Here is a 24,276-nt window from a genome sequence, read left to right on the forward strand (position 1 = left end):
ATCATCCACCCATCCGTCATCCAACAGACTTTCCTTGAGTACCAGATCTATGCCACTACCATGTATTCTGCCTCCCTAGGCTCTTTCTGGCTCACACAAATGAGATACTCCCCAGGATTAAATGATGTACAAGCCTTTGTGAGTACTTTCTCCTTCTCACTTGGCAAATACAATTCCTGAGGTCAATTACATCTTTTTGTTGCATGGCAAAATATTTCCCTCCACAAACTCTCCCTTTACCCTTTTATTCTGTCACTTAAATCACAACATATATTCTTCTAGGGGCTTTGAAATGCCACAACGTTTACATCAATACCCTCCTTTCACTGTCTTTCAATATGAATGAACTACACTGAGTGGGTATGGTACACAATAAAGACTCCATTTATTGGTTCCCCCTCCCCCCAAGTTTAGCAAAATAACTAAGATCCTGATTTTCTTTAACTTGTAGAAAAGTTCATTCCCCCTGAGTTCAGAGACTTTCAGAGCCCCTATGCCAGCTTCGGTGCAGGTTCAGTTCATGTGTGTTTCTGCTGGTAGTCAGCTGCCTGTTGCAGGGCTGGCTCAATGTATGGTTTTATCAGTATATACAGCTTGAATTTTTTTTCCCTACCATATGAAGGTTTAATTGGTACAGAAGAATAAATGAAGATTGCTTTTAAAAAATTAGAGGGTGACAGTAAATTCTCCTGGAGCAAGCTGTATGTAGGGGCTCATGGCTGTGGTTGATTGCAGCTTTTTCAGCAACTCAGTGATGTATCTCAGAAACATGTGGTAGTTTTGAATGGACAGGTCAATCAATCTTTCGGACTCAGCAATGAATTTTTCATAGTAATCAGAGAGTTGGTCTGAGAAATCCTGCAGTTTATATCTAAACTGGTGGTGGTAATCAGAAATGATTTCCTTCATTGCAACAGCCGAGCTTTTAATTATTTCCTGAGCAGTGGCAGAAAGCTCTGCAATCTTCTCTTTCCCCTTTCCATCTGCATCGGTAAGGATGCTAAGATATTCCTGGACAGCTCTGTGCATATGTTGCTTAACTTGACCTGAGAGTTGGGAAACAGAGCCAGCAGCACTGACAGTATATTTGGAATGGAAATCCTTCAGGGCGAGTACTAGGTTCTTGATCAGGTTGACTATCTTTTCTTCAAGTTCATAATATTTCACTGTCCAGCCGACTATACTTGGATCAAAATATTCTTCGCGAAGAGCCTTTATGTACTGCTGGATCTGCTGTAACTCTTGGGAAGTTTCCTCAAGTTTGTTTTGAACAAGTTCATGGAAATTACCAAGGCTAAGGTCTATGATTTCTTTCAGGAATCCAAAAACATATGGAATATGTTTGTTGAAGATTGTGTTGATTTCCTGTTGAATATCATTAGTGAGATAAGTAAATTTCTTCTTCTTTAAATGTTTAATTTCTCCTTCTATCTCTTGGAAAACTCTTTGTAAAATGTCCTGAAGATCACTTAGTATCTTTGTGATCTTGATAGATTGGAGGTCATTCAATGCCTTTTGGATATCTTGTGATAAAGATTTTAACAATTTTCTACACCCCAGGATTATATCTGTTAGTTCATATCTCCTTAAAACAAAATCGAATTTAATCTTCAGGCCCTTGATTAATTCGGATTTCTCCACTAGGTCTTGGAAATAGGAGAGCAGTATTTCTAATCCATTATGGACATTTGAATGTATCCGGGACAGTACCTCGACTACTTCCCTCATGGCCATTGTGGCGAGTTCATCTCTAGTGTACATGCCAGCTTTCCCTGGGAGCTGGAATCTGGTGGAGTTCAGGAAAGTAATGAATGAGTCAATCAGACGTTGGATTGTTATATGATATTCTTGAGTAATTCGTAATAAACTGTCAAATATATTATCCTTGAGGTACAAAGTCTGGACCTTGTCCTTCCACTCCTGGTAGGTTTCAGTGGCACCACTGGCTACTTTCCAGAGTTGTGTGTCCATCTTATCAATTTGCCTCACGGCCCCTTGATAGGCCCACTCAGCTTTGTTCTGCAGACTTCTTCTTGCCTTTGATGAAGCATCTTTCAGGGTGAGTCCCGTGTGCTCCTGGTGGTACTTGTCGACATAGTTATAAAGGGCCCCTGGGGCCTTGGGCACTTTGTCTTTCAGGGAGGTTAGCAATCTAGAAGGTGCCCCTTCTTCCCAATTAACTTTGATCTGAATTTCCTCGTAGGATTCCTGGTACCTCAACTCAGTTTTGAATATGGTGAATTTTTTATCTGGAGAGGACTGAATCCAGTTTAAAAAAAAAGATGAAAAGAACATGATGTTTTCAATTACCCTGATTACATAATATACTACACTAAAACTTCATTACCAGTTAAAAGTAAAGATCAGAGGATCTTTCATATTCTGAAGGGAATTTATCTTTCGTATGTCAGTTCATGTGTTTGTTTTATGGTTAAACAAGTCTACTGTTGTTAATTCCTCTTTATAACATGCCCCAGAAAGGATAAAAAAAAATATGCTTGGCATTTGGCATTTACACAGTGATACTTAACATTAAGGCTTTCCTGGGACTAAAAATTGGAAGAGGAGCAGAAGGAAAAAGAAGCAGAGGAGAAAGGGGAAGAAGAGACAGGAAAAGACAGATTCAAGGAAAGAAGTAGCAGCAAAAAGGAAAAAGTTCGGAGCTTACCCAGCAGAGACCCAGAATCCCAGTGTCGGTACTCATTCTCCACGCCCCTGACTAACTTTAGTAATAGTAACAGAATGAGGTTAGGTCTTCTCCTCTGGTAATGGCCTCTCTGATTTGGCCCTGGCAGAGCTTGTGAAAAACATGAGAGGAATTTGATACATCTCATCCAGAAATGCTATTTTGGGGAAGAATTTGGAAGCCTTAAATATTCCAGAAACCACTATCCGAAAAATGTCCTCTGCCTAGGGTAGAGTTTGCCTATGATTTGGATGATGAGGCACAACTCTCATCTTTCTGGATTTGCCAAGAATTAATAAAATAATAGTGTTAATATGATGTCACGGGTGCATCTAATAATTAAAATCAATGAAGGACTCATTGTAATGCTTGCCGGATAATAGTTTCTGAGAGAAGTTCAAGCTGCTCACTGCCTGTCTTTTACATAGTTTGGGAAAGCTCTAAGAGAGTACATTGTCTAGAATTAAGTGTGTCTACCCCGATTCTCTACTTGCTTCTCGGGGTGTGTAATCCATTAGATGGGACTCACCTGAGGGCGGTAGTACAAGTTCCATTTTAAAAACTTGTCATCTTTTTCTAAGTCTATGCCCACAGTGCCTATGGCTGGGGAGGCTGCGGAGGCTGCGGCTTTCTCGTGGAGTTGGAGATCCGTGAAGGCTGGGCTGGTAATGGCAAGCTGAGCTTCTCGTTTCCATTCCCTGAAAGCAGAAAAGCAGATATGCCATCACGAAAGGAGTATGGAGGTGGCACAAGTCATGAGGAGTTTTGAAAAGGGGATAAGTTTCAACAAAAGTTCCGTACTGAAGTCCTTTATATGTGCCACCTTCTTCATACTCTGCACTGAAGTCACGGTGTGCAAATGCTCCTTTGGTCTTACAGACCAACGTGCCATTTTCAATTTTGTGTGTTCCCACAACTGTAGAGGAGAGATTTTACATTTTCATTAGATTCATAACTATAGGAGATAGACATTTTCATTACAAAACCTGGGAGAATTCTATCTTAACCAAATACCTTACTTATCTGTTCAAAACATGCAATGTGCAGTTTACAGTTGTTTTTAAATAAATAGGAGACATTATTAGTCCTAAAATAATTACAGAAAATCTATTTTCTTTGAGTCTGTTCCTTTTGAATGTCAGTAGATTTTCTATACTTTGGTTTCTACATGTTGGGTATGTATGTATCTCCTCTCTTATTTTAAGTCTTACTATAGGAAGTAATTGTGCCCCTAGTCATAACTAAATACATAATTGTTTACTTATACTACTCATTGAAAACAATCTAGGAGAGGAGGCAGGCTGTGCCCTTACCATTTAGGTCATATTCCAGGAATTGTATGGTTGAACTGCACGTGGAATCCAGGAAAGTTTCAACATGATCTGCTTTGTTTTTCAAACCAGCACTCCAAGTAGCATTGTACAAGGGAGAGGCCACCCCCAAGCGTGCAGTCAGTGCTCCAAACGAAGGAATGAAAATTCCGGCAGGTATAGAGAACTCAATGGCAGGAATCTCAACAGTCTGCTCAGGCATGATGATGGTGGGCAACTCGAAGCCTACAATCTTGCTGGCCACTTTATTTAGATCCCAAACAGCATTGCCAACTGAAATGCTTATTGGAAGGGTGAACCGGGACACAGTTAACTGCGATTTAGGCACAGTTATCTCAAAAAAGGGAACTGAGGAATCTTCTGGTTGAGAATATTTTGTTAACACAGGAACTTCAGGGAATTCTACTTTGGGTAGTGTTGGTAGGTTGAGGGCAAACGATGAAGTTCTTAGCTGCTTATAGATTTTTATTTCACTTAAGTCAAGTTTGTAGGATGGAACCTGAAGATCTGTAAATGGGACTTGGAATACAGGTGTGACAAGAACTGAATTTAGATCATTTAGTTTCGGCCCAGGGATGATGAATTCATTGTCCAAAACTTTCACGGGGATGGAGAAAGGATAGCCATTGGGGTTTTTGGTGTATACAAGGGCAGCTGAAGCATGGAGATACTGTCTCCTGTCAATGCTGGTGGTCACATCCAGCTTTAGAAGGTCCCATAAGCTCTTTTCATAAACGGGTAGCATGACATATTTAAGGAAACTTAGGTGTCCTTCTAAGGCTCCTGCAATGTCAAGGTGTGCCTCTTTTTGGTCATTGGAAAGCTCTATGTGGTTCTGGACAGACCCAGAATGAACCTGGACCTCACTTTTCCAGCTGACCTTCTGGTTCTTAGTGTTGGCATTCAGGGCCACTTCCTGGCTAAGGGAAGGGATATTAAGGAGGGAAGTGGGCTGACTTGCCTGGACCTGAACAAGGGCTGACATTTTCCATGGGGATAGTTCCAGGGTGGCTTTACTTGTATGTTCTCCATGTGAGGAAAAGAGGCCCTCTAGCTGTAAGCGGTTTTTTATATTGCGTTCCCAGACAGTATATATGCGTCGGAGAGTGGCTTCTCCAGCAAAATTTTCTTTTACTTCAAAATTCCAGATATCATCAACTTTAGAAGCCCCTTGCAGCTTCACTGAAGACCGAGTGCCCTTGGAATTCAAATACGTGCTGGCCTCACTGGCAATAGTTCCTGAATATTCCCGTGAAAGGACTGAACCCTTGACATCTCCTTTGGTAGATGACTCTATGGAAAAGTAAGAGGTGAGGCTTTCCAAGATGAGCTTGTGGTCAACTGCCCCCTGAGCAGTAGAGAGCAGCTGTGGGGAATTGAAATCATACTTTAACTCAATGGAGGAAGAGACGGTAGGTTTTGACTTGGTATTTCCATTAAGTTCTTGCTTGAGATTCATTCTCAAAATTGGAATTTGGACTTTTGCAGTTGTTGTCACTGATGCTTCCAAGTTTTTCTTGGTTAAGCTAACAATAGTGTTATGACTGCCTTCCATGAATTTGTTGCTCAGGGACAGACCTGTGGCTAACTTCAACCCTCTTTTTCTTGTCAAACTTGAAGTGCCTTCTAATTTGTACTGCAGTGCATCAATGACGGATGAAGAGGAAGAGAGGAGATGAGCCACGATATCTGATTGATTATAAAGTCCAGCATTGGTATTCAGTGTGATGACACTTGATTTAAAGGAGAAATCATAGGTAATATTGCCCATGGCTGGAATAAAAATATTGTTTGCAGTAGCCAATTCCTTGAAATCTGAAAGAGAAAGCTTGAGAAGACTCCTAGGGACACGAAGAACTGGCAGCTCTAGAGATGGCAGGACTAATGTGTATGAAGGCACATAGAAGTCAGAACCCGGGAGAGTGAAATTAGGGGTGCTGATTGCTTTTGGGATCACATAGCCAAATGCCAACATCTCTACTGTGAACGGAGACACTTCAATATTGATGACTGGAATAGTATATCCAGGAATTTGAAAGGTCCTGGGGAGCTTGTTGTGGGATTCTTCAACTTTGTACTTATCAAACTTCATTTTTGCTTCATTATAGGATTTGGTGAGAAAATCCAATGCATCATCTTGGGCTTTCTCAAAACGACTGTCAAAGGAATTGATGTTCTGACTGATAAACTCATAAAACACACGCAAAGGATTTGTGATGGAAAGTTGGTCTTTGTTTTTCTTATACTGAGCCTTTGCACTTAAATCAAATGATTGCTTTGTTGTTTTCAAGAGTTCCTTCAAGCCTGTTTTTTCCCATAAGGAGAAATCTTTCAGTGGTGGAGTTGTGATTATTGTGTAAGGTAGAGTCATTTCTGGAATTGTTAAAGGAATGTTTAAGAAATCCAGGTTAGCTTCTCCATTTACGCCCACGTGGGCCTCGATGGTGTTCTTGTTGTTCCCAGCAGAGAAGTTGTGATTGTACTTATACTGATTGAACCTAGCACTGGCTTGCCAACGTGCTTCCTGGACACTAGGACTCAGAAACAGAGCATAGTTATTCAGGAAGTCTATCTTCCCTGTCAACTTCAATGGAAAACTAACTTTCAAATTTCCTTCATTGTTTGTGGATGCAGTAATCTCAAATGAATGGGCTGAAACAGAAAGAGAGTTTTTCAAAGTGCCAATAACTTTTCCATTTAAATGAGCATCGTGGTTACCAGTTATCTCTGCTTTCCCTTCCCTGAACAGTGCTGTGCCTTTAGCAGTTAGAATACTGCGGCCTACATGCTGGGACTCGACTTGTGACTGGATTTCAAATTTAGAAAAGTCGGGGAAGCCAGATTCATAAACCAAGTTTTGGTTTACTTGTAGGTGTTTGCTATTGATCCTATTGGATAATCCAAAGGAAGTCATGAGTTCTTTCACAGTGAAGTTAATTTGTGATTCATGTACTCCCTCATCTGAGAACTTGGGGCAGGCCCATTTCCACGACCCTATTCCGGAGGAAGTCCATGCCATGTGGCCAGCTTTCAACAGTGTCTTGATTTCGTTGCGTAGGTCAGCCTGACTAGAGAAGTCCAGCTTGGGGATGTTCAGTTTGTGGAAGTACTTAGTGTTGCTATCCAGGGTAAGCTGATTGTTTATCTTGACAAGCACACCATTACTAACCTCCAGCGTATTTTTTTCTGTGTGTAAACTTGCCACTGTGTCTGATTTTCCCTCAATAGCATCTCTAGAAAACAGCATTTCACTCTCATGCTCTGTTCTCAGGTACTTGCTGGAGAATGTCACAGATTCCTTCAGAACCTTTGGATTAATCTCAGGGCTCGAGAGTTGTGCATTTGCTTGAAAATCAAAATTGAGAACTTCTAATTTGGACTCTCCTTTGGCAGCAATGGAAGCTGCAATATCTGCTTTGTTTGCCAAAGTAGTTACATTCTGTATGTCGGCATTTGCGTCCAATGTGAAAATGGGAGACTGGATTTTCAAAATGCTATGTAGCTTGCCAAAAGCAGGTACTTCAATGCTGTGTGAGATGTGGGGAAGCTGGAATTCTGGTATGTGAATGTCAGGAAACTGAAAATCATTACTGTTGAGCTTTGGGATTACGAATTCTGGAATTGTGATTTCTGGTAAATAGAAATCTGGCAGGGTGATTCTACCAAAAGGAATGTCCTCCACCTTGAGATCCCTCAGATACACTTCTGGAACTGGCCACTGCAGCTCACTGTTCAGCATTTGGTCAATGGTCCTGATGATCTTTGCTTTTATTTCTACTAAGTCAATGGTAAAGGAAGGAATGTGCAAGATATTGAGGATAGTAAATTCTGGTGTGGAAAACCTGGATGGGATTTTTTTATCTTTCAACTCTTTGAAGTTTATCTGAATGGATGGGATCCTTAAATCTGTTAGGGGGACTATGAAGTCAGGTGTCTGGAAGGTAGCTTCCTGAAGAGCCCGAAGACTGACTTCGAAGGCAGGCATGGTGCCAAAGACAGTCTGGATCTCGGGAACAGTGAACCCTTGTTCCACCAATGCTTTCACACTTTCAGCCAAATATGGGATAGAATACTGCTCTGAAAAATCAGTAAGGTTCTTAGCAGCAAGACTCCACCAGTCGGAAATGTAGGTGACAAGGGTGCTGTAGATCTGGCCTACCAGAGACAGGTACTGCTCAAGTTCTTGCCGAATGTCCATTTGATACATTCGGTCTCGTATATCTTCTAGGGTCTCTTGGAATTTGCCTTTGATGTGAGTCAAAGATGTTGAATCTAAAGCATCCTGTAACCAATCGACGATTAAGGTTATTTTTGTGTCCTTTAGGCTTTCCAGATACTCTGAGGCCATGGTCTTGGTGTCCTCTACAAACAGTTTTAGTGTTTCAGCTTTCTGTGGTAGTTCCAGAGCCTGAATTTTACCATTGATTCTCTGGGTCATCTCACTGATTTTTTTATTGGTTTCATCTACAAACTGGTGGTAATCAAATGACTTTAATTTTTTTACCAACACGTCAAGGAATTTGTTAACTTCTTCAATGAATTTTTTTAAAGACAGTGCATCAAGCTGCTTGACAGCATCATCAATAAACCCAACCAATTTCTCAAAGCAATCTTTTATCTCAATTTGTCGTAGAACATTGCTTAGCTTCTGAACAGTCTCCTTCAACTTGTATTGGTGGGCCAACTGGACTGATTTATCCATTAAAACCTGGATTTGTTGGTCTACTTCATATGCCTTAATTAACTTGTAGACTGTGGCTCTAAAAGCATCGATTTTCTCAGTTACTTCAAAATCTCCAGTAAGATCTACAACATATTTGACATGCTCAAGAAGATCATGTATTATTCCAAATGGAATTGTAGTTCTCAATTGATCTAAAAGCACTCTGACATCAATAGCCTCAACCTGTTGTTTTAACTTTCCAGCAAAGTGCTGGAGGTCTGTATTCTGAATGTGTGCCTCAAGTTGCTGCAGTTTTTCTTGTATCTGCATTCTGATTTGATACTTAATATCCACATTTTGAATCCAAGATGCGGTACTACTTCCAGTTTTGTTAAAATCAATGTTTTCAATAAACAAATATAGATCATGGATTGTTTTTTCTAAATTAACACAGATATGATAATGTTCATCAAGAATTTTTAATTTTTCAATGATTAGATCAATAATCTTAGCAATAGCTGTTTTCAAATCATGTAAATCATAATTATCTTTAATATACTGATCAAATTGTATCACATATGTCTGCATTTGAGATAATTTTTCATTAAAGTTGATTTTGACATTATCCAATGCAATTTGTAGATCATTTTCTGTAATTCCATATTTTTTTCTGAAAGCAGTCAGTTTCTCCTTGGCACTTGAAACTTGTCTCTCCCAGTTGAATGAATTCAGAGAATCATTAACTTGCTGTGGGAGCTGGCTCAGGGCTGCTCTGTATTTCCTCGCAAATTGATCAATGTCAATGCGCTTCAATTCTTTCTGTATGACTTCCAGTACAGTTATAATTATTCTTTGATTCTTCTCAAAATATTCTGGCAGGGTTTTAAAAAATGGGAGGTTGATAGTGTGGACATCTTGGTTTTTATCATACTTCACAAAAGCAACGATTGTAAATTCTTGGGGCTTGTCAACAGCATCTCTCATCTCTAAAGCATCAATGACACTGACCGGCTCACTGAGTACAAATGGCACTTTAATTGGGTAGTCTAGTATAGTTAGGTCAGCCAGGGCTCGTCCACTAAGCTCCACACCGATTTTGTCTTTAGTGTTGTAGGCATCCAAGTCCTGGCTGTATTCATTGTTGTTAAATTGGGTCTTGAGTTTCCAGGTGCCTGTCTGCTCAGCCGGAGTAAGCAGGGCACTGACTTTGTGATCCAGAGCTGTACTGATGCTTTTCCTAGACGTGAGATGGTGACTCGTGGATCCTTTGTAATCATGGGAGAAAGTGAGGGCCAACGGTTCTGCTTTCAACAGGAATTGGCTGTACAGCTGCCCCGTGTGTTCTCCCCAGAGAGCTAGTTTCCCATTGCAGTTTGTACGTGCATCGATGGCCATGGTAAATGGGGCCATTGCAGAGTGGAAGACATTGCTGAAATGCAGTGAGTCTGAATTATAGTTTGTGCTGATGTCGAGGGCTGAAGCCAGCCCAGCAATGTCTGTGCTGAGCCGATGGCTAAATTCCGCACCCTGAATCTTAGCTATAGTGTCTGCTTTATAGCTTGCTGATAAGGCAGCATAAGAAATGGTGTAGATGTGTTTTATTTCGTTATTTTGATAGGCTCCTTTTAGGTTGCCACCCACATTCAGCTTCAGGGGTTCTAGCCGCAATTTCCCAGTATTGGTCAGATCCAGAGCATTGTATTTCAGGTCATTGTTTAAAGTAGTTACCAGAGAATAGGGCTGTAGCTGTAAATTAAAATTTTGCTTGTAAAACTTGTCAGAGCTATAAATGTTGTCGAGTTTTGAAGAGAAGTCCAGGGACAAGCCTGCAATGTTTAGGCTGTTCGTGTGGTCAAGTTTTATCTCAGCGTATGAGCCCATCATGTCATTTGAGAGCTTAAGTCCTTCTCGGCTGAGTTTGAAGTTGAAAATGTTTTTGCTGTCGACACCCAGAATCATGGCCTGATAAGCACTACCTAATGACACCTCTGTGAGGGCGGCTTTTCCATCTAGACTGAATTTGGCACTGTGTTCCCTGAAGCGGCCACTTGTTGTTAATTTCATAGATGTCCCCGAGAGGCCAAGCTCTGCATTCAGCTCATTCTCTAGCACCAGGGGACTATACTTCAAGTTGGTCGTTGCGCTGGTAGATATTGCACCCTGGGCGATCCTTAGCGTTCCCTTGTGAGCACCACTATTAATTTTGTCAGTGGCCAACATGTCAGCATTTAATTCAAGACCGCGGGAATTTAGTGATCCAGAAAGCAGGGTGAAGAATCTCAGTGACTCGTAGTCGGCCTGGTACTCAGAGCGCAGCAATGCATTTTGCTCAGAGAAGGTCAGATCCACCTTGTTAGAAGTGGCAAAGTTCTTGTACTTCCCACTGGTGTCAGATTTCAGAGTCAGCTCATAGTCCTCGTATTTCAGAGAAGCAGTATTTTTAATGAGGCCACCTTGTAGATCCGAGGTAGAGGTGAGGGAGAGGGTTCCATCCTCATATCTTCCTGTTATCTGGTTGGTGCCCTGGAGGTAGGAGGAGTTAAACCTCAGGTTGGACTCTCCATTTAGCTGGCCAGTGCCAGGATCCCTCTGACAAGACAGGCCATATGTGCCTTTAGCGTAGAACGAAGAGACTTTGAACTGTCCATCAATCTTGACTTCCTTGACATACAAATGCTGTTTCTTTTTTGAGCCCAAATGGACCGAAGCAGACATCTGTGGTCCCCAGGCACTAGATGCATCAAATGTTAGTAAACCTTTCGAGACGGGGCTATTTCCAACTTTTTCTACGTGACTGAATTTGATATTTGAATCTAGAAATTTGTGGTGTAGAGACCCATCACATGATAGTGTGTACGTATTCCTGTGGTCATACGTTGTTTCTCCAGATCCTAACATAAAGATTAAAAGACATTGGTTAAATTAAGTAATAAACTTCCAGAACAATCTCTATGTTAAGAGTCTTTCAAAATAAAATCCCATTTATCTGGGTCAGTTGTGCAATGGACTCCTACATCTATAATACAAACATAAAATCTGAGAGCAAAAGGCATTCCTCCAGGAAGCCTTCCCTGACCACCACAGACCTAGTTGGGTTCCCTTATTGAGTGTTTCCACTGTACCTTGTACTTATACACTACACCCTATCATAGTACCTCTGACACTGAATTGTAATTGCTGGTTCATCTGTCTGTTTTCTCCGTTACTGCCTAGTAGAGTAATTAATACATATTATATGTTTAATAAATATTTCTATTGGTTGAATAAATGAAAAGACATCCAAGTAGCAAGGAAAATATCTGTAAGAAAGCCCAAGTCCTTTCCTCTACAGTGGAGGCTCTCCTACCAGAGCTTGCAGTGAATTAGCCTGTGTGCCATGTCCCTGAGCAGGGCTCACCTTGCACACTGTAGGAAAGCAGGTCAACCGCGGAGTCCGCCTTCACGTGGTACCGAGCCCGAAGGCTGAAGTGTTCTGCGCTGGTGTTGCCACCAGTGTAGGAGGCGGACCAGTTGTACAAGTTGCTGTAGACATTCGTGGAAAGGTCTAGAACACCCAGGAGAGGCACTTGCAGTTGATACGACTTGGGAATGGTGAAAGCAGGAACTTGGAACTCTTGAGCTGGCAGGTGGAATCCCATGGGCTTGAAGTGGAGGGCTGGAGTCCTAACAGTCTCTAGCATCTTTAGATCTTTGGAGGATTTGCCACCAAAAGGCAAAGGAATCTCAATTTTTATACTGTTCTTGTTGAAAGTATATTTGACTCGGCCATCACTGCAATGAACAACGAGGACAGTGTCCCCACAGTCAGACATCAAGAACTCAAAGTTCTCCGCCATCTGACCTACCGAGCAGTATCGCACCTGCCCCATTCCCAAACCCATTCTGCACTTTCCCTCAAGCAACTCCCTATGCTTGGATCCCTTTGCTTTTACCTCTCCTTTCCAAACACTCAAACCCTCACAAAACTCTCCCAAGAGCCACTCTCTATCATTACCATCTCACTTAAGCCATAGCTAATTTCTCTCATTCTTATAGTGACACAGTCCCTTACACCTCTCTCAAAGAGCATGTCATAATTTTGCTTTTATAATTGGTTATTTGTTCATTTGTTGGTGTCTACATGGTGTCTTCTTTGAAAGACTATACCTTATCCAGTTTCTATCTTCCGACTGCCCCTAACCTAGTATTTTTCACATAGGGGACACTTGACACATATTTGCTAACCTGAATTGAGGCAATTTGATATGAGGAAAAAACAGGTGTAGAAGTCAGTAAACTTGGGTTACAGTTTTAGCTTCCACTAATTGGTAATGTTATCTTAGTGAATTAGTCTGAGTCTCAGTGATGTTATCCGTATATGGATAATAATATCCTTTCTGCTGATTCACAGAGATGGGCTTGGATATCAAATGAGAAGAAATATCTAAAAGCATTTGCCAATCTTTTCAATGCTATGTAAATACAATAGACTTATGATAATTTATAAAAATACAGTAGGACAGCAGGGTTTAACTGTTCTAAACAAATAATCTGCTCATTGTACTATTCCAACAGGGGCTGGATGTGGCCTGTCCGGGTTTGGTAGGAGGATGACTGATAACCACTAAGGCCCTGTTCAGGTCTATCGTTTCAACATAGCGCACAGAAGACTGTTGGTTAGAAACACCAGTAGTGAAGGAAGGTTCTCAAGTCCTTTGAAACTGCCACCAGTTTCCCTTCAGTAGGCTTTGTCCATATGAGTACTTTGGCAGACTTCAGCCCTTTCACAATAATCTGATCTATGAAACTTTGCTGCTCTGCTATAGACTTATGGAAAGATCCAAGTGACACAGGCCACTTGTTTTCTTAACCCTGAGGATAATTCAGAGGGCAGTCAATCTAGAAAAAACTATAATCTTTTCAGCGCATGCACCGGTATTTTATTTTTGTGAAATAAAGCAATCAACGTATAGCATGTATTTTTGTAAATATAGAAATGGACTGAGCGGTTTGGAATCTGACTTTGCTGGAAGGATTAAGCTATATTGCTAAAGTGAAATACAGGCAGCCCCTCTATACCAGAGGTTCTGCATCCATGGATTCAACCAACTGTGGATCAGAAATATTCAGAAAAAAATGTGTCTGTCCTGAACATGTACAGACTTCTTTCCTTGTCGTAATTCCCTAAACAGTACAGTGTAACAACTACTTACACAGCATTTATACTGTATTAGGTATTATAAGTAACCTAGAGATGATTTAAAGTATGCAAGAAGATGTGTGTAGGCCATATGCAAATAATATGTCATTTTACATTAGGGACCTGAGCATCTTTGGATTTTGGTATCCAAGGGAGTTCCTGGAACCAATTCCCCATGAGTACCGAGGGACAACTGCATTTTCTCAGAATGCTGCCTTCATTTAATTCTCAGTGGTTGTTCTGACCTGCAATAGCTCAATAGCAAGCCTGTAGTCAGTAATTGCTCCAGCCACTCTTGAATTCTCCACAGTCAAAGGTGGACTATACTTACGATGGAAGAAAGTTTAAAGACTTTCAAATTCTGGTTACAGTGAATAAAACATCTTAGGGTGAAAGTACCAGAATCCTCCAATTACTTTCTTAGGTTCTTCCTGACCGGGTTGGTGTTCACATTCTGACCTCATGTTTAATAATGCAAAAATGCCACAGTGTTTATGCTAGAGTTATTAATCTCCTTAAAATGCTTAAATTATTTGCTTTGAGAATTTAAATTAAAAAAATAGCCTATAAATCATGCTACATAAAATCTTCCATTTACTTCACATGGTTCAAGAAACTTTGCTGGTTTCTTCTTTTACCTTTTTAAGAAGAGGTTTTCTGGGATGTGGAAGTCTGGCAATCCCATTTGTTGGAGGTTCAACTCCTTTACGCTATTGAGCTGATCTTGCAAAGTCTGGGCATAAGGAACACTCCCAGCTGCCTTCTGAAGCCATGCGTTTGTTGCCTACAAAATGATAGAAGGTTTTTAGAGTGATGGGCATGAATGAGTCTCAGGGTACAATGAACATTAGGTGAAAATTCAGACTTGACGAGTCAATTAGTAAGCAGGACAATGTCCTGAAAGTTAAAAAATAAATCACAGAAAATTATGAATTTTGGTTGCTAGTCACTGATTTCTTCCTGTGTTTGATAAAAGGAATATCTAACATAGTCAGACTCCTAGCCAGTGTCCTGCAGCTTCCTTCGATACCATTAGACACAGAAAACTGTTCTGCCAAGTAGCATTCGTTTGTTATTGACCACATATAGCTTTGTGCAACTGGGTAACTACGCATGCGGCAATGGTTCTTTTCTTCCCAGGAGTTCGCTGGAGGCAGAAAGCGTGCCTTATACATCTTTGGATACCCTCCTGCACCTAACTCAGAATAGAGGATGTAATTAGCACTTACAACCATGTATTTATGGCTGAATGATTCATACTTACAACTATTAATTTGGAACCCATGTGCCGGAAAGTCATGTCTGTTTGAGGAACTCTGCGATCCAAGAGACTATTGGCATACATGTGCAAGCTTCTGGGATAATCAGAGAGATCCACAGGGAAATTGGACGCCACTTTTTTGGTATCCACGTTAGAGCCTGTGTTCCATTCAAATTCAAACTTCTCTTCATCTGAAAATGCACATATGAAATAGTTGTGAGTGGTACTAGGTCAGCCTGTAACCATGGCTGTTGACCCTGCACTTGAGTACACAGTGCTGTTGGAAGTGCTCACGTGGCGAAAGAGGCACGTACCATAACGCCATGCCACCCTCTTGGAAACTGTTGAGCCATAAGCTGTAGCAGATGAGTCCATTTGGAGGAGCAGTTTAGTGGAGGACCAGTGGGTGAGGATCTCACTTCTGGCTTCTGCTTGCAAACGGGGTATGGAAATAACACCTTTGATTTTGCCTTCTTCCTTTGTGTCACAACTGCGGAAAGGAAAATCAGTTGGCATCAGTGATTTTGTCCATTCCAAGGGGATACATGGGATTACCCAGAAGTTCCATTTGTGGTGAGAAAAATGAGATACATGAATGGCTCAGGGAAACAACCAGAGGTCATACTCGTTAACTTCTGGAACCAACATTCAGCACAAATTCAGGACCTTGCAAAGAGGTATAGGTAAAAAGAGGAGCTTTTTGAAAGTTGTTTTGCATCCTGCTCTGCTGTTTACTAGCTCTATGGCCTTGGCGAGTGATTTAACCCCTCTGAGCTACCATTTCCTTACCTATAACACAGGGAAACTCATACCTACCTTGCAGTTTATTGTGAGGACTGAGATAATTTCTTTAAAGCACCCAGCACAATGCTTGATAAATAAATAAGTGCCTGACAAATGGTAGGAAAATATAACTGGACCTGCGCAGAGGGTTAAAATGTTGAGGGCTGTATATGCCACTCAGATTGTAGACCAGGGACACACGTGGCTTTGTCAGATTCAAAGTGTAAGAGGATGAAGGGGAAGAGCCACCAGGGCCTGCAGCTCAGCTCAGAACCCCCTAAGCCTTCCTTACCTTAGGTGGCCCATGACAGCGACCTCAGTAATTTTCTTGTTCTGAATGTCCAAGGTGAGTCTGTAAGATATTTTGTCCTTAACAGATTCATTAATAACTCTGAGTATGGTCCCAAGGTCCACATCAAAATCCGGAATTTGGACTTCACTGGACAAAGTCACAGTCTGCCGATTATATTTGAATGTCATGGTAGCCTCAGTATGCTTCACACCTGAAAGAGTGCATAACAGGATCCAAGAAACGTGTGGTGAGAGGCTACATTTTGGAAGGGAGGAGAAGAAAAGGCAGAGAAACCCCAACAACTCAATGTGCTTAAACAAAGATGCAGCTCAGTATTTTACTCTTTAACTCAGCAATGTTCATACATTTGATCTATCTACAAATATTTATTGACTGCCCATTATGAGTTAGGCACTGCTCTGGGCACTTATGAAGGAAGGTAAAACTGGGTACGAGGATAAAGAATAGAAAGGGATAGAAGAGGTGCGATTTCGTATGTGGTGGTCAGAGAAGTTCTCTCTGATAAGGAAATGTATGGGCAGAGACCAGAATGAAGATAGGGGCTGAGCCATCTGAATTCTGGGAGGAGCACATTCCGGGAGGAGCACATTCCTGGAGGAGCACATTCTGGGAGGAGGGTCAGAAATGCAAAGGCCCTGGGGTGGGAAGCACTTGGTGTGTTTGGGGAACAGTAAGGGCTCACAGTCCTCTGGGTCAGGCAGACGCGACATCTCTATGTCACTTTCCATCTAAGACCTTCCAAGTCTTAGTTCCTTGCTACCCCTTCCCTGGCCTCCCTCTTCCTGCCTCCCCCTTTCTTTGTAACAAGGTTCTCAGGCCCCTTCAATTCACAGGCTCACCCATTTTATATGTTTTATAAAACTGCTTTTACAAAACAATTTTTTTCCAGCATGCATTGCCCCCCGACCCAATGCTTTTTCCTGTGGGTTTTTTCCCTTAGTTTAATTTTCTGACCTACCATCCCTACATAAAAAAATCTTCCAAAGTGAACACCTAAATTTGCCCATTCCCTAATACCTGCTCCTCCAGTAGCCTTTTCTACCTCACTAAATAGCAATTCCATTTTTTTTTCAGTTGCTCAGGCTCCCAAACTTAGAGTTGTCCTGATTCTCCTTTTCCCCCTGCATTCAACATCCCTCGTATCAGCAGATCTTGTCAGTCTGATCTTCAAAATATGGCCGGAGTCCCACCCCCTCTCATATCTCCTCTGCACCACCCTAATCCAAGATGCCACTGTCTCTTGCCCTGATTGCTGCAGTAACCCACATTCCAGTTTCTCCGCCCTTGTCCCCCTACAGTCTTTTTTCAATTTAAACATAAATACAATCATGACAACTCTCCAGTGGCTTTTATTTAATCCATAGGAAAAGCCAAAGTTCTTACCATGGTCTATAAGACCATCCTTCCCCTACCTCCCTGTATCTCTCTGGCCTCATCTTCTGACACTTTCCTTCTCAGTCTCTCTGCTTCAGCCAAACTGGCTTCCTTCCTTTTCTTTAAACATGGCAGCCATGTGCCAGCCTCAGGGCCTTTGCACCTGCTGGCCCCTTGCCAAATCCTCTTTCCACATGGCCTCTCCCCTTATCTGTGCCAGCTCTCTTTTTATGCTCACTTTACCAGGGAGACTGTCCCTTACCATTCCAAATGGCACTGCCTCCCCCTACCCTCCCTCCTCTCTGTCACCCTTAGCCCTTCCTAAACCTGTCTGTGCCCTGTTTTCCTCCCCAGCGCTGATCTGACATTTGGAATATTGACTTGTTTGGTTTTATGCCATAACCTCTATGAAGACAGAAACTTTACCGTTCAGTGTTTTAGCCCCACCTCTTAGAACAGGCCCTGCCAGTTACTGGGTGCTCAGTCAATATTTGTTAAATATGTTAAATGAAATGTGCTCTTGTGAGTCCTGAACCTGCGACTGAGGGCAGAGACAGGGCAGGCCTGTTCTGGATACTCACCTTCTGTCTGAGCTACAAACTTCAGGGTGTCCACCAAGGCGCTGTCCTCTCTCTGGAGCTCATAGGTTGCGCTGACAGAATACTGCTCGACCTCTCCTGTAGGCTTCAGTTCCAGCTCAAATCTAAGGGTATTATAATGCAGACAGTGCATAATGTTAGAGCTTCCAATGACGGTAATAACGTCCCCAAAACAATTTGGCCTCAAGTGCAACAAAAATATGGTTCTCATTTTAACATTGTCTCTTGCCCTTAACTAAGGTGATGTTTATGATCCCTTTGGTCCAAGAGCCCAAGGCAAGGGAAGAGCCCAGGATTCCCATGGCTTTTGGACAAGCAGAGCAGGAGTTGGCTGGTTGTGCCAGCAACACTGAAAACCAGCAGTGGAACTTAGGGCCCTTGAAGACAAGGGGCCCCTTTAAGCACAGTGAAGGCTTCCAGCATGTTGGGGGGCTCCAGGAAGCTCATACCAATGGGTCTGGAGGCTCAGAAACATGGACCCCGAATTAGGAACAAACTGGAATCTGTGTCATGGTCTCCTCATGCAGTGCGTAAGGGAGCAAGAGGGGAGAAAGTATCGGCCAGGGGACCCTGCTTGAAATACCCAAAGGATGGTGCAAACACTTAAGGCTGGTGACAGGGGCTTACGACACATGACATTTTTCCTATGCCCTGCTAGGGGCCATACGCAGAAGGTGAGAAGATTCTGGGCCAGGCCCTGAGCATGTCTGACCTGGTGTCCCCCGTCAGCGGGTAGTAGGAGGCAGAGTCTGTGGAGCTGGCGTTGGAGTAAGCGCCCGACGTGCAGTAATTCAGTCCGGTAAAGAACGGCTTGCAAGCTGACCAGGACTGTCTGTTCTCAATTAAAGGTGGGATCACTTCTGTTTTGGTGGTAGACACCAAATGCAACGTGTTGCTGGTGAAGCAAAGAGAAAAAATGAGTTACCTTCAAGTCATGAGGCGAAATGAACATCACAAATCTTTGCAGTGCAGATGCCCCCTTCCCCTCCTCTCTGGTTCCCCTCAGTCTACGCCCACCTCAATTTGTTTGATTTACTGAGAAATAAATAATGATAGAAGAACATCAATATGACTAACGATCATAGTGACTCTTAGGTTTCAGACATTGCACTCATTGTTTTTCATTTGTTACTTGTAATCCCCATAGCAGTAGGCGTAGGATTCTCATTTTATAGAAGAAACAGAGGCTCAGAGATGTTAAATAACTGATCATGGGGGCCTGAACTTAGGTGTGCCTCTTCCTTCATAGGATATAGGGGAAGAGGAAACCTATCTCTCCTCTGAAATCCCTTACTCTCTGCCGGCTTCCTTCCACCAGCATTAAACCAGCTCAAGTCTCGTTACTTGGAGACACACACACACACACACACACACACACACACACACACACACACACACGCTCCTTTCTTTCCTTTCTTGCTCTTGTCTCCTTCACAATCCAGAGAGTTGTCTGTCTTTCTTTCAATGTATTTCTCACTGAACTGCGATCTGACTGCTCACCCCATCACCTTCTGAAAACGCTTTCATCAACATCTCTAGGCTCCTTGTTCCTAAATCCGATGAGCATATTTAGGCTTTATCACCCCTGACCTCCCAGAAGCCTTCAATAGAGTTGCTCACTTATGGCCAGATATGGTACCCTCCTCTCAAGTTTGCACTTGAAAAATTAGTAAGTATAAGAAAGTTCAACTATTAGCTGGGTGTGTGGCTCACACCCATAATCCCAGCACTTTGGGAGGCTGAGGTGGGACGATCGCTTGAGGCCCGGAATTCAAGAACAGCCTGAGCAACACAGCGAGACCCAGTCTCTACAAAACATTTAAAGAAAACAAAAAAACAAAAAAAGAAACAAAATAAAAAAACAACAACAAGAAAGTTTAACTATGTCCTGATTTTGTCTAAGGATGTTTTCTTTGAAATATCTCTTCTTCCCCCCCAGTATTATTTCTTCATTTTGGGGGTACCCCAAGACCAAGCTTTGCTGTTGTGCCGAAGCCCGAATGCCAACCTCAGCCTGCCCGTGGGGTGACCCACCCCTGTGGCCCTTTCTGGCCTTGGGTCTCCTGCCTCTCTGGTCACTCCTTCTCACTCTTTGCTGGTTCCTCCCCCTCTCCCTTTACATGTTTATCTTCTCCACGTTTCTGTCCTAGTCTGTGTTTGACCTCGACAACCTGTGTAATGACTCCCAGATCCTTATTTCAAGCCCAAGCCTCTTCATTGGGTTCAGACCCCCAGGTCCATTTGCCAGCTGGATTGTTCTAATGGGCTGTTTCCTAAGGCATCAAATGCGGCACATCCAAAACTGAACTTGTCATCTTCCTCTAAACCAGCAGTTCTCCCGTTGTAGCCATTATTTCAACGAAAGGCATCCCCTTCCCCCTTTCTTCTTTCTTTTGCCTTGTCCCCATATCCAGCCAGTCACCCAGTGCTCATGATTCCACCTTCTGGCAAGTTCTAGAGTGCTCACCGCATCCTGCTCTCCTCTGGTGTGGGCCGTCATCCCCTCTCACCCATACTTGATCGTAAGAGCCTCCCAACTGGTCTACCTGCCTCCAGTTGTGCCTCCTTCCCACCTGTTTCCCACTCTGGAGTCAGAGTATTTCTCCTAAATCACCAGCCTTATCTTAGTTATGCCTCCTTTTCAACTCCTTTCCCTTCAGAAGAGTCCTAACTCCCTAAGACGGCTTCGCTTACACGGCTGGGCCCTGTCTGACCCCTGCCAACCTCTGCACATCATTCCTCACTTATGTTTCCTGAGAACTTTGCCATTTTGAGCTTATTTCAGTTCCTTGACCCCTATTCTTTTTGCTTCAGGACATTACACATGCTTTTCCCTTTGCCTAGAACACTAATTTCTTTCTCATTTGCCTGGATAACCATGACACAGCCCTCTGATGTCAGGTGAAGCGTACTTGCCTTAGGAAGCCTTCTCTGACCACCCCAGGCTGCGTGATACATCATTCTGTGGTGCTCTAATACTTTCTCTAGCTTGGCCCTTACTTTATTGTTACTGCTTGCTTAATTGCATGTCTTCCCTGTAAACTGTAAGCTCTAGAAGGTCAGGGGCATTGTGTATCTCACTCAACATTCTTGGTACTTATCAGGCAATTAAATACTATTTTTGAATGAACATATCTGTCTAAAATATGGAAACCAAGGTAAATCAATGGCAGAGGATATCATTGAAAATGGAACTCTCTGGAAGAGGCTGCATCCATACTCATGAGATTAGGAGTTTCATGCTTTACCTGCTGAGCTGGCTACCCTACCATAAATCAGTATGTCCTTTGGTATTTTTCCTGGGGGAAAAATGTTCATTTCCCAAAGACGATTTCTTTAGAGCTAGTGTTCCTTCATTCTCAAAACTAACAGTCAAACAAACAGACAACAACAACAAAAATCACAACCTAATAACAATGAATTCAGCAGTAGGTCATAATCTCAAAGCAGAAAAATATAGGACAATTTAGTAAAACGTGAAAAGTGGAGGAAAGGGTAAATATTTAGTGAGTCTAGGCTAGGATAAAAGTAGGTAATCCAGAACATTTCTTTCCTACTCCTCTCCCTCTTCTTCCCTGGCACCTGAGTTATCTCAATTAACTGTCTAGTCTGGCCAAATCCTGCAGATATATGCTCAATGCTCTCTTTCAAACTAGCTCAGCAAACCTGGCTGAAAGAATTACCTGCCACTGAACAGCTTGACTGGCCTTTTTGGAGAAGGAATGATAAACTTCAGCTGCCCAGCTCTGAGGGAAACATGAGCCTCCAGGCCTGACTCATGGAAGAAGTTGGTGTTCATTTGGACCCCGCTCCTAGCAAAGTCTGGAATGATCATGCCCATATTTGTTACAAACTCCACAGACACAGACGGTTTTGTCACCAGTTCAGCCTGCATCTAGAAGTCAGAAAACAATCTATTCAGTTTCAATAAATACCTCTTCCCGCTGGCAGTAAGATCAACCACCCTTTCCCATCTCTGGGCAAACATCTCGGGATAACTCACACCCCAGGAAACATTGCTGTGATTTGTTTGGAGGAAGAAAAGCAAGTTCTCAGTTCTCTAGAGCCAGACTGCAGTACCCAGGACTAGGAAGTACCTGAGCTAACTTTAAGCACAACCAGAGGAAAAAATGGCAGGAATACTCATTTATTGGGAGAACTGAGCACTTGTCTTACTGCGATACCCCAACTGGAGCTAGAGAGGGGGCACATTCTGGTGGAACCGAAAGTTTTTCATAAAAATGATGTGATTACAATGTTGATCCACTTTGTCTTGAACTAGAAACACATTTTAAAAATGTGCACCAGAAACCCACTCCGGAGGAAAAGAATAACCTAAGAAAGCAAAAGGTAAACGGAGCCTTACATTGGCTACTTCCAGTTTCACTCCAGCCTTGGTTCCGGGAGTGATGACTCCAGAGGAAGACATCTGCAGCTGTAATCCAGCTCCGGTGGGGAGCTCGAAGGCGTTGTCCATGAAGATGTAGTGAAGGAAAAAGTCATTCTTGGAACCCTGCCTTATGGCCTCTCCAATCTATAGATCCAACAGAGGAGAGCAACTTTTAGTAAGTCTAAATGGGTTTTGTTAAATGCAATCTTCCATACATTGGACAATAATTCCTCTTTATCCGGAAAGGAAGAGACTAGTATATTCTGATTAGCTGAAGAGTTTGAAAAATAAAGACTAATGGTTACTACTCCCAGCGAATTGGGACATAAGAAATTGCTCTGGATAGAATATCATGTTATTTTCAACTGGTGACCCAGAAGGTACTTAAGAATATTGCTGGGCTTCAGACTTTCATGAACTTTAAATATTGTGTATGGCATGGCTTAATTCTGGTGTTTTGGAGGATTCTGAATGTAAATGAGGGTATACTTGAAGTATATTATTATAGTAGAATCAATTTTTTGAAACCAAGGACCTATTAAGATGACTTACCTATCAATTTGCATTTTAAAAATAACATTTCCATAAAATATCTTGAAATCTGTTTTCTTAAAGCCAACATCGTTATTTATCAAATCATAAGGAGCATGTTTGTATATTTTCTCACTTATTAATACATTAATAAATATTATAACAAATATTTGGATGGTAGATTATAGTTTGCCAAATTCTTTCATACTCATTGTATCATTTCTATAGTAGAAGGACCTTCAGCAAAGGTAGAGGAGGGTACACTTGACATTACTTTCCAGATGAACAAATTAATTCTCTTAACAGATACAGCTAACATTATTAATAACTTAATTTTCAAAAGGTACCAGTTCTTTGTAATCTAAGAATCATCTTCATTGAAATTCAAGGCAAACCTGTCTCTTTGAAGGAAGTACAAGCACCTTCTCTAGTTTGTATGTCTGGGATCTGAAGGGAGTTTGGGACATCTAAAAAGAGCACTGTCCAATTGCAGGGCCCCTCTGATGGGGCCTGGGCACTCACCATCTGGGGGATCCCCTGCAGAGTGCGTGCCCCGATCAGCAGCAGCTCCCCCAGGAACTTCAGGTCGCGGAGCCTGGCAAAGCCAAGCTCCTCTCCCAAGATGCGGAGGTAGGCTCTGGCTTCCGGGACATCTTTGGATTTCAAATCTTTAATCAGCTTCTCAACACTGAGCATAATTCCATTTACCATGTCCTGAGATTTAGTAATAAAAAGGCTAGTGAGATGTCATCACCGTTCAACACCTTCACATTCCTGATGTGGGGCTCTCTGCTGCAGCCACGTTGGGCCTGAACACAAACTCTCCCGGTGAGGACACAGGGCAGGTGCTGAAATCCCGACTAATTCCTCTACACTGAGATGAAAAACACTGAGGTCTTGTCAGGCATAGTGGTGCTCCCAAAGCTGTTCTTAACTTGCAAATGTAGGCATAGTAAGCGTGTGGGGGAGGGTCCCTGTTCTTTAGGATGCCAGGATTGCTTGGACTCCTCAAGACTGGAGGACCCTCAGCCCCCCACCCCTTCCTTGTGCGGCCTCCTCTCCTACGACCAGGGGAAAGTACTTGGGGTTTCTTGAGAAAATGTAGCCGCTACATAAATTGGCCAAAAGCCTAAAAAACACTCCATCCTGGACAAGTTCTTCTTAAG

At 42.4% G+C, this 24,276-nt stretch overlaps 1 protein-coding gene across 1 annotated transcript in view; it reads right to left on the minus strand.

The window, feature by feature from the left end:
- Window positions 1–361: 361 nt before the first annotated feature.
- APOB (apolipoprotein B) overlaps window positions 362–24,276 on the minus strand; it is a 38,279-nt gene continuing 14,364 nt past the window's right edge. The window contains exons 16-29 of the mRNA XM_045549123.1: window positions 23,633–23,824; window positions 22,556–22,723; window positions 21,873–22,084; window positions 18,902–19,084; window positions 18,172–18,293; window positions 16,196–16,406; window positions 15,435–15,610; window positions 15,124–15,311; window positions 14,498–14,643; window positions 12,078–12,451; window positions 4,000–11,571; window positions 3,488–3,602; window positions 3,216–3,384; window positions 362–2,259 (exon numbers count right to left, since the gene is read on the minus strand). Coding sequence (XP_045405079.1) covers window positions 667–2,259; window positions 3,216–3,384; window positions 3,488–3,602; window positions 4,000–11,571; window positions 12,078–12,451; window positions 14,498–14,643; window positions 15,124–15,311; window positions 15,435–15,610; window positions 16,196–16,406; window positions 18,172–18,293; window positions 18,902–19,084; window positions 21,873–22,084; window positions 22,556–22,723; window positions 23,633–23,824 — 11,421 coding nt within the window. The 3' untranslated portion in view covers window positions 362–666. The remainder of the gene's footprint in view (window positions 2,260–3,215; window positions 3,385–3,487; window positions 3,603–3,999; window positions 11,572–12,077; window positions 12,452–14,497; window positions 14,644–15,123; window positions 15,312–15,434; window positions 15,611–16,195; window positions 16,407–18,171; window positions 18,294–18,901; window positions 19,085–21,872; window positions 22,085–22,555; window positions 22,724–23,632; window positions 23,825–24,276) is intronic.

Source organism: Lemur catta, chromosome 4 (assembly GCF_020740605.2).
Source record: "Lemur catta isolate mLemCat1 chromosome 4, mLemCat1.pri, whole genome shotgun sequence".
Classification (NCBI taxonomy): domain Eukaryota; kingdom Metazoa; phylum Chordata; class Mammalia; order Primates; family Lemuridae; genus Lemur; species Lemur catta.